The 11,290-nt window shown below is 37.8% G+C and overlaps 1 protein-coding gene and 1 pseudogene across 1 annotated transcript; one reads left to right on the forward strand and one right to left on the reverse strand.

The window, feature by feature from the left end:
- LOC104772580 overlaps positions 1 to 7,616 on the reverse strand; it is a 28,652-nt pseudogene extending 21,036 nt beyond the window's left edge.
- LOC104772581 lies at positions 9,057 to 10,582 on the forward strand. Its single transcript, XM_010497180.1, has 4 exons — positions 9,057 to 9,417; positions 9,532 to 9,752; positions 9,846 to 10,316; positions 10,391 to 10,582. The coding sequence occupies exons 1-4, from the start codon at positions 9,057 to 9,059 to the stop codon at positions 10,580 to 10,582; spliced, it is 1,245 nt and encodes a 414-aa protein (XP_010495482.1).

Consider the following 11,290-nt stretch of genomic DNA (forward strand, 5'->3'; position numbering starts at 1 on the left):
GGTTCAGCAAGAATGCATCAATGGTAGGCATTGTAATAGCAACATCTTTCATTTGTGCATCAAACATAGCTCTATACTTGTCCACTTGTTGCTTCTTAAACCTACCAGGAAATGGCAATCTTTTAGCAAAGTAAAGGTGTTGCCAAAGAAACTATATTTGTGTCTTATCTTGCTTTGGTGCCTCAACCACTTTACTCTTCCCTTTGTCAACCACAACTTCTTCAGCTTCTTTGTCTTTACCCATATCTTTCACTATCAACTCATCCTCATCTTCAATCTCAACCACTACCTCCCCTCCTTTAGGATCAATGTCCCTATTGAGCTCATTAGTAGATAGTTGCTTACCACTTCTCAGCATGATGGCATTGATGTACTCCTTTGGGTTTGGTTCAGGTTTTCCTGGTAATGAACCCATTTGTCTTGTTGAAGAGGAAGAAGCTTGTCCCTGGACCTGTGTTTGAAACCTCTCAATCTTAGAATTTAACTCACCATATACATTCTCAACTTTGTTGTGCATTGCTTTCATTTGTGTGGCAAGTTCAATGGCACCTCTCCCTTGTCCTTCTAGGCGTTGTTTTAGTAGAGCATTTATGTCATCTACTTGACCTTGAGGGTGTGGTGCATTCAGTTGTTTCTGAGGTTGGGAATAGGTTTGAGGCTTGGCTTGGTAGCTCCCTTGAGGTTTAGTCTGATAGTTGGGTTGGGAAGGAAAACCAGGAGGTTTTTGTGGTGAATAAGTCTGATCTTGTGGGTTCTCGACATTGGTGCTGCGGTAAGAGAGGTTAGGGTGGTTGCGATAATTAGGATTAAACTTGTTATACCCTTGGCCACCTACATAATTGACCTATTCTTGACCTTCAACACAACCTTCCATACCTTCTTGATAAAGTTCACATTCATTGACAAAGTGAACTTGCTTTTGATTTGCACTAATCATCTTATCCATCTTGTCATTCAAAGCTTTGATCTCCTTGCGGTGCTGCTCATTCATATCAGTATAGTCCCTTGGAGTTCTATCATAATCCTCTCCATAGTTCTCATCACTTTGAGCAAGATTCTCAACCAACAACATTCCTTGTTCTGCATTTTGACCCAAGAAGTTTCCATGGCTTGCTGTGTCAAGAAGCATTATATACTTAGGCAAGACTCCTCTATAGAGTGTACTCAACTTTGACTCTTTGGAGAAACCATGATGTGGACATTGAGATAGATGCCCGTTGAATCTTTCCCATGCTTCACAAAAACTCTCATTTCCCTTTTGAGCAAAACTTGATATTTCATTCCTTAGTCTTGCTGTTCTTGTAGTAGAGAAGAATTTGGATAGAAAAGTCTTCTAACATTGATCGCAAGAGGTAATGGTGTTGTGAGGCAGATCATTTCCCAAATGTGAGCTTTGTCACCAAGAGAGAATGGGAAGAGGCGTAGCTTGAAGGCATCTTCAGGATACCATTGATCTTAACAGTACCACAAAACATATCACATTGAGCCAAGTGATCAAGTGGATCTTCCATTTCCAAACCATGAAATTTTGATCCCTGCACCATGTTGATAAGACTGTCTTTGATCTCAAAGTGATTGTTCTCAACTGGTGGAGCTCTAATACCAGTGCGGTGTCCATTGACATTTGGTGCATCATAAGCTCCAATGAGAGGGGCTTGTCTTGGTACATGGTTTGGAACTCTATCATCATTGTGTTGGTCATTTCCATTATGACCAGCAGCAGGAGGAGGGTTGTTGTCCATAGCTTGTCTTGCTAATCGACGATTCTCTCGCTCAAAACGGTAGATGTCGTCTACACGGTCAATCAGGTCTGCTTGGCCTTGACTTCTCAAGTTCATACACCTGGCAAAAGAGAACTCAAAACACTCAAGCAAACCAAGTAAGTAACAATGTAAAGTAAATGAATAGGCTCAAGAAAAGTTGAAATCCTAATGGTCAAATAGAATGCAAATGGGCAACGGCGCCAAATTGATGTAGTACTTTTATTCAATTAAATTATCAATCCACAATTTGCATTAATCAACTCACTAAGAATGTACAAAGATGCTTAATCTAAAATTAAACATGAATAGGTTCTTTTGTAACAATCTTAACCCCTGTTTTAGAAATCACTAGGCGCTAGTCGGGCGGTCGGAGTGGGCTTAGCCCCTAGCGAGAAAATCGGATATTAAACGTGGATTAATCGGGGACTAGTTTTAGGGTTATTTCACTAAATTAGTAATAAACTAAAAATAGATAGTATTAAATATATGTATAGTTCTGTTTATTTTAAAATAAAAAAATCGAATAAAATATAAAACTATAGTATTGTCTTTAAAATTACGATAAACACATAAAAACGTAATTTTAAAAGAAAATTTATGATTTTCATTAAAAAATTGTACATTAGTTATTGTAAAACATCATAAACTCTTAATTTAAATGTCTAAATAACAAAAAAATACATATTTGATTTTTATTTGACTCTAAATATAATCATTATATACAAAATTAAGCAGAAAGTAATCGGATTAGACGGTTTATAGTCAAATTAGACAGATAAAATTGGATATCGATGCTAGGCGGGGATATCGTGGCGGAGAGGATGGGCCAAGCGATTTTGCGGGGTGTAATCGGTGCTAGGCAGGGATTTTTAAAACAGGGATCTTAACTAACAAATTGACTCAAAGAAAGAAAACAAGACCATTCAAAAGTAATGCAAACTCAAAGCAACAAGGACACAACTAAAAACAGATTTTAAATCAAGATTAAACAAGTGAACCTTGGGCAAGGTAAGTGACTTAGGAGATAGCTAATCAATCTTATATGTCTAAATAACAATCAAGAACAATCCTATGGCTAAGAACACTTATGCAAATCAATCCATTTCCATGATAGAGATCCTATGCTAATCAAGTGATAATCAACAAATTCCAAAGGCAATCTCAAGATAAGCATGCATTAAAAACAAGTCTAAATACCACTAAGCACCCTAATCATCAATTTCCATTGGCTAGGAATGCAAAGCTTTTGAATAGTTTGGTTCAGGAATTTCATCAAACACCTTCTGGGCATAGAAATCCTAATGTCTAGATTTAAGCTTGATCAAGGCTATCTAGCAATATTAACACTAAACAAGATAGTAAACACATAAATAAAGCTCTAGACATCATGGATTAATCATCTATCTCCCTACTCTACCTAGCCCAAAGTTCTAAGGATCTACACACTCATCATCATGATCACACAATGGAAAGGTTTTGATCTTTGTTAAATCATAAAAAGAGATTGTAGATTAGGAGATTTTAGAAAGAAATTGCTATTAAAAACTTAGAAGTACTCAAAATCTTTCAACAAACCAAGAGTAAGAAAGCTTAAGAACTCTAAAAAGCTGCTAAGCAAAAGATAAGTCTCCCCTTAATAGGGTTAAAGTATTTGTAGGAAAGTAGAAGGGAACCAGAGTCAACCCGAAACAAACCGGGTCAAACCGGGATCAAAACTAAAACAAGTGTAGAGTCTGGCGGCTACGGGACGTCTTGGCCGATTGATGAGGTCTGGTGGCTCCATCGGCCATCGCTTGGCCGATTGGACTGGCCGATTGCACCTCCTTATCTTCATCTAACTGAGCTCCATCGGCCATCGATTGACCAATTGGACCATGACCGATTGCTTCAACCGGCCACCGTTTGGCCGATTGCCGTGGCCGCGTATGCTTCCTGATCTTGACGTCAAGGAGTGGCATCGGTTATCACTTGGCCGATTGGTGAATCCACGTGGCTCCATTGGCCATCGCTTGGCCGATTGGGCTTGACCGCTTATTGCTCCTGATCTCTTGTCACTTCTCCAACTCCACTCTTCTTTGCTTCTTTGCACCAAAACAAGTCCAAATGTGATGAGATTACTCCAAGAACCTGAGAGATAGCACACTAGATGCATATGCTCCTAAAACAACCTAGAAATACAAGATTATGCAACAAAACTATGCAAAAACAAGGCTTAAAACCCAACAGAAACACAAGATATCAAGAAACATAATCAAGTAAGCATTAAAATCCAATTCACTTTTGTCAATAAACTCCTTACTCATCTAATCTCTTAGGCGAAGTGAGTAAATCTCTAGCATAAGTTGATTCAGACACTTCAACAAACATCTCTCGATGGCAAAATACCCTAGATTTGGCCTCAACCTCTCGGTCTGAAACTAGCATTAAGAACGCTTATCTAGAAGGGAATATTAAACAAGAACAATCAATCCTAAAAGATTATAATCGATTAAGAACACTCTCTAACCTAACCCATCCCCAGAAACTTTGGTTCACTACTCAGATCTCATGATAAACAACATAAAAACACAAACAAATGAGAATTGCATTGTATTGAAAAAATATTAAAGTAATAGAATACAGAATCGAAATTAAAAGAGTAGTTGAAAGAAGTAAAAATCAAATCCTAACAAAGTATGAAAATGTAAATCGCTAAAAGTATGAAAATGTAAATCGCTCTCTCTCTCTCTCTCTCTCTCAGTAGCTCTCGCTCTCTGGGGTCGTGAGTGTCTGCGGCTTGCTAGGGCGAAAAAAAGGAAGGGGGTTTATATATGAAAACCCTTTTGACCTAGCTGCTCAGTTCTGCCTGAAGGTCTGCTCGAAGCTATGCATGAGGTTTTAGTCGTGTGGGTGCTCGGGTAGGATTTCGGGTTGTTCTTCCAGCGCTCGGATCTTCTTTGGTCGGATCAAGATTTGGACTGTTCTTCTCGCACGATCGCTCCATCGGGTACATGTTCGGGTTTTACCTCATTCTTGCCCCTTTTTGGGCTCCAAAGCACCTGTTTTCATCCAAAATGCACAAATGCAACAATGCAACATCCTAAACGGCCTAAATGCAAAATTCCTAAGGTTAAAGACCTAAAAATGCTAAGGTTAGGGTATTTATAATGCAAAACATGGATAAAAAGGGTGTCTAAAACATGTAAATTAGAGAGTTATCAAGAATCGAACCTTGCTGCAAAACTTTTATTTCTTCAAACAGTAATTTTCTGCAACCAAATCAATCACAGAAACTATTAGTAAAACAGAAACTTCTCATCTCACTAACTAAACCCCAACAACAACAAAAGCTCCAAATTTTTCTAACAATTTAGCTATCTATCTCCTTATTGAACCATATGTTACAAGCTTCAGGTGACAGATATGAATCCAATATCTTTACAAATACCGCTATGAACATCATCAATTATCTTAATTAGCTGATGAAACTTAGAAACACTCATACTATATAGCAGATTCCTCTTCATCTCTGAAGTTACAACAAAACAAGCTCCCATCTTATCTTCTTCTTCTTTGTTTCCAGCATTAATACCCTTCTGATATAACCTTTGACCAGACAATTGTATGGTTTGTTTGAGTAAAGGACATCTTTTGATATGCCCTTCGAGATTCTCCTGCAACACAGAGCTACAAAATTGGAATCAAACAGTTTGCTACAACAACAAGAGACATAGAAAACTAAAACCTTTGGAAAAAAAAGCTTTGACTTACTGAGATGGATCAATAGGGCATGGAATCAATTCACCTTCCAATCTCTGACTATGGTACCCACAAACCCTGTTTCGGAAAAATTAACTCTGCTCATTGATTTTGAAAAAAAAAATAGAAAACCAAACTTTTTATAGTTCCTCGTAAAATCATCATGATCCCAAATCGAAATTCAAACATAAAATCATTCGATTTGAGCTTAAATTATACCAAATCGGAGAAATTTCCGAGTACAAGTGAAGGAAAAGTAAATCTAGGGTTTAATGGTGATGGTAATAAGAAGTATGAGCCGAGAAGAAAAAGAAGAGAAAGAGAAGATGAGAGGAACAAACGGCGAAAGACAAAGGAGAAAGAGGAAACGATGAGAAGAGGTTGAGCTTCAAAATCTGGGCTGGTCATCGACGAAGACAAGAGGAAGATATGGGTTTGCATCTTTGGAGATGGAGAAAGGGGATTAGGGTTTGAAGGAGAGAGCGAGAAAAAAGTTTTAGGAGAATTGAGTAGGGAAAAGGCGTTTTAGTGAATTATTTGGTTAAGTGTTGACGGATAATGCAATTTTAGATTCCCGCTTAGAGATTTTTCGGCTTAGCGTTTATTGAATGCTATCATATCACGACTAAAATTATAAACTTATCTTTAATAGCAAATGAGAAAACCGAGCAATTTTCATATGCTATTAGTATAGGTTTTTTTGTAGTGTCACCCCAGTAACTGATCTGATCGTCCTCGTTGTGCACCAAGCGCACCAAAATTATAAACCAAGGAGCAAGATCAAAGAAAAAAACTTTTTTCACACGCAATGTTATTTACAAGGAAAATTTTGCAGCCTTATCACTAATAGAGGAAGATTTACCAATGTGACAAGTCACACTATGGTCAAGAAGCTTGGTTCGAAAGTAAATAAGCATCTGAATCTGTATGATCTTGAGTGGCTTGATGACAGTAGTGAGATTAAAGTTAAAAATCAAGTGGTTTGTCCACTAATACTATGATGGACAAATATGAGGATGAGATTTTGAAACGACCAGACCCGTTTTTTGTTTTTTAATATAATGTAATTAAATAGTCTATAATAATTAATTATAACCAACCAACAAACCACCAATTATCCATCATACGCAGCGGAAGACATATCAAACCAACACCAATATATTAGAATACCATACCAATTATAACCAATATAAATTCTCAACCTATACATAATCCTAAACAAGGTTCCAAAAACATATAAAACATAACCACAACAAAGTAATCGATACCCTAGATCATCCTTCTCCTTATCGCCATGATTCCACGTTTCACTTTACCTGCACAACAAACACAATGTGATGCATGAGTATTACCAGAAGTACTCAGTGAAGTGATCCTCCCATCTACTAGCTATACAGACAAATGATTAAGACAAACATAACCAGCAACCATATCACAACAAGCAAAACAAACAATGAAGAAAACACAATCCGTATCCGCTAGACACTGGTATCGGTCGACACCAAACCACGAACACGCCTTTGTTGATCTCTCCTCGACGAAACCCTAATCCAGTCATTCCTCCCACGACTCACCTGCAATAACAGCCATACAAGGCCATCAAAAGACACATCCAAACACACATAAAGCAAAGCAATCAACAACACATCACCAAAAACACATAAACACTCAACCTTGATTTAGAAAGAATTAAAACAAGAACAGCCCACACAACCACCACAATGACATTCTCACGCTTGAACAGTTGCTGATCTGCTTCCCCTTCCCTTGACAACACCAAAACAAGCCTCTTATGATCCTCTTAAATCTTTAAAATCCCCTCTTTAAGCCTCTGAATCAAGCACACAAGCCAACTCTCCCTCTTTTATCTTTCTCTAAAAGCGACAAAACATAATACCCACAAAAGAGAGGCTGCTCGTGCCATTTAAAACAAGCTAAACCAGACGATTTCAAAACAAACCGCATAACCTCAATTTTGATGGTGTCGATCGAAACCCACCCAAAATTGGGCTTGGAATGTTATAGATCTTATGTGATATGTTACCGATGGAAGCTAGACATATTCTTATTAGGAGACCATGGCAATCGATTCTTGATGGTTTTACTAATCCCCATTCCCAATTAGTAATCAATCATGGGGGATAAAGACTTTAACCATCTATGAGCCTTATCGGCCAGAGAAAGATAAAATTTTACACTTAAGATAGTTTTCGGGTACTCCATTTGTTTTTATTGTAGTACAGATTTTTTCAAAGGGACTGTTGTGATCCATCATTTGTTCAGTGGTGAGACCATGAAATTGAGTTTTCTTCACTAAGGGACTGATTTGAGGTTTAATTTCATTATCACGTCTTTGTGGACGAGGGACTCGTATGGCAGCTCGGTCTCGAAGGTATTGATTTAGAGCATCAAAATCAGCTATCGTACGGTATGGCATGACATGTCTTAAAGGATGCACGTAAGTAGATTTTCTAGCAGCAACATGAGGTAAGAGCTTGTTGATCATGACCAGCCAGAGGGTTGAATTGTTCATCGGTATGTGCATAGATGGTGTTACCAACTTTATCTTGAATCAGTTCTCCATGCTCATCGAAGGTTAGAGCTTGTTGTTGATGGTCGAGGTTAAGGAGACTGCGGTCTTGGTTCCTAAACCTAGGAAAAATACCCGAATCCGAAGATTCGATCCGAACACGATCTAAAAAACCCGACTCAAACCCGTATCCAAAATTTTTAAATACTCGAACGGGTTCCGTATCTCTAAATCTGAAAATCCAAATCCGATCTGAACCCGAATCCAAACGGGTACCCAACTATATCCACAATATTAATATATAATAGTAATATATTAGTTAGTTATATTTATAATAATGTAAATTCCCAATATATTCAGATTTTTAAATATTTTGGATATTTTGAGTATTTAAACTATTTTTTTAGTAACTTTGGGTAAAAATACTCTAAGTTTTTAGACAGTATGGGTATTTTCAAACAATTTCGATAGATTTGGATAATAAATTTTGAGTTTTGAGAACTTCGGGTAATCCGAATTCGTAATACCTGATCTGAATCCGAAATCTAGAAATAACCTAACGCATTCACTACAAGAAAACACGTTGATTTCAGACAGTTTTTGACAGTTTTCCAAGAGGTTTTCGACAAATTTCTGTGGAAATTCTGAGGAAAACACATCTCTCGGAAAACTCTCGGAAATTTGTCAATCCGTCGGAAATTGCTTGGAAATTTCTGACGAAAATAAGGTCATCCGAAAATCCTCGAAAATTTTTCAAAAATTCCGACGGTTTTCCAGGAGGTCAAAGACCGTTGGTATAATCTAAGAAATTTCCGACGGATTACTAAGAACTTTGTCATTATATCCGTTGTAATTATATCCGTTACGATTATATCCGTTGTGATATAGCCGTTGCAATTATATCCGTTGTGCTATTTAAAAATCCCTCTGAAATCCGTTGGAAATCTCTTGGAAAGTTTGTGTATATATATTCAAGTTATGATTCACTTGTTTGGTAAACGAAAATATACACAATACCAACAATAATGTCTTCTTCAGATCCTTATGCTTATTTTCGTTCATGGATGGATAAACCTAGATACAATGAAGAGATGGGCAAACTTACAGAAGAGTTCAAGGAAGGTCTTAGACAATTCATGTTATTCGCGTCAAACCAGAGCATAACGCGAGAAACAGGTACTATGTCTTGTCCTTGTCCAAAATGTCGGAATTACAAAAATCTGGAGGTATCATTAGTAAAGAAGCATTTGTTTAGGGATGGATTTATGCCGGGTTATAAGATATGGTTTTCGCATGGAGAAAGTGAATCAATGGTAGATTATGGTAGTACTAGTCAACATTATATTCCGGATAGTGTAGAAGAACCACCGATAGAAGTAGACGTAGGTACATTTCAGATGGTGAACAATGCGTTTAGGGAAAATGCGCCCTCATTAATTCAGGATGGAGATAGAGTAGAACAGCCAAATTTATAAGCCCGGAGGTTCTTTGATATGTTAGATGCAGCAAATATGTCATTGTATGATGGTTGTAAGAAGGGTCATTCACCATTATCAGCTGCAACTAGGTTGATGGGCACAAAGACGGATTGGAATTTATCAGAGGGTTGTGTGGATGCGATTACTGATTTTGTGAAAGAAATTTTGCCAGAGAATAATCTTTCACCAGCTTCGTACTATGAGGTGCACAAACTCGTAGCTGGACTTGGTTTGCCATATCAGGTGATAGATGTGTGCAGTGATAATTGTATGATTTATTGGAGAGAAGACGAAGGCCGCACTTCATGTCGTTTTTGTCGTAAACCTCGGTATCAGGACACAAGTGGAAGAGTTCCCATACCATATAAAAGGATGTGGTATTTACCGTTGGCAGAGAGGTTGAAAAGATTGTATCAGTCAGAGCGTACAGTAGGAGCAATGAGATGGCATGCAGAACATACATCAGACGGTGTAATTGCGCACCCATCGGATGCAGAAGCACAGAAACATTTTCAGTCAGTCTATCCTGGCTTCGCGTATGAGCCAAGGAACGTTTATCTTGGTTTGTCTACAGATGGTTTTAATCCTTTTGGGAAACATGGGAGGCAATATTCATTGTGGCCAGTTATCGTGACACCTTATAATTTGCCGCCATCTTTGTGTATGAAACGGGAGTTTCTTTTTCTCACCATTCTTGATCCAGGTCCAGATCATCCGAAGAAATCACTTGATGTTTTTTTGCAGCCATTGATATATGAGTTACAAATGTTATGGGAACATGGTGTGAAAGCGATTTTCCAGCCTATGGTATGTTATCTGGATGGACAACGCATGGACGGTTAGCTTGTCCGTATTGTCAAGATAACACCGATGCATTTCAGCTGAAACACGGACGTAAAACGAGTTGGTTTGATTGTCACAGACGATGGCTCCCTGAAGATCATCCTTATCATTGGAGCACCACATTATTTAAAAAGAACAAACAAGTCGTTGATAGTCCACCTCCTGAGTATTCTGGCGAAGAAATTTTGAATCAGTTAAGAGATTTTGGTGCTGAGAAGACAGCGGTTTGAGATGGTAATGGGCATGATATCGTTGATGGATATGGCGATCATCACAACTGGCACAAGTTTAGTATCTTCTTCGAATTACCATATTGGAAGGATCTTTTGTTGAAGCACAATCTTGATGTCATGCATACAGAAAATAACGTTTTTGATAATCTCAGGAACACCGTACTAAATGTTCAAGGAAAGACAAAAGAAAATTTGAAGTCTAGATTGGACTTGCCTGATATATGTTCTCAAAGAAAACTTCATGTCATGCCAAATGGGAAAGCACCAATCCCTCGATTCCGATTAGATGCATCTTCCAAGAAAGCATTTTTAGAGTGGATTATGATGCATGTCAAATTTCCTGATGGGTATGCATCTAATCTTCGTAACTGCGTGAATATGGGAGAAGGGAAGTTTCAAGGAATGAAAAACCATGATTGTCATGTCATTATGCCGCGCCTCCTTCCATTTGCCTTTCAGCATCTTCTACCACATGGTGTACACAAAGAAATTGCAGGTATTTTCTCATACAGATTATTTAACTTTTATGCCTAATTATCAGTGTTTATTAATATCTTAACATTTCATGTTATAATATATGCAGCTATAAGTGTGTTCTTTCGAGATTTATGCACAAGGACGCTTACAGTAGAAGGGATACATAGCTTGGAGCAAAATATACCGGTGATCTTATGTAACCTTGAGAAGATTTTTCCACCGTCTTTT

This window comes from Camelina sativa, chromosome 20 (assembly GCF_000633955.1).
Source record: "Camelina sativa cultivar DH55 chromosome 20, Cs, whole genome shotgun sequence".
NCBI lineage: Eukaryota > Viridiplantae > Streptophyta > Magnoliopsida > Brassicales > Brassicaceae > Camelina > Camelina sativa.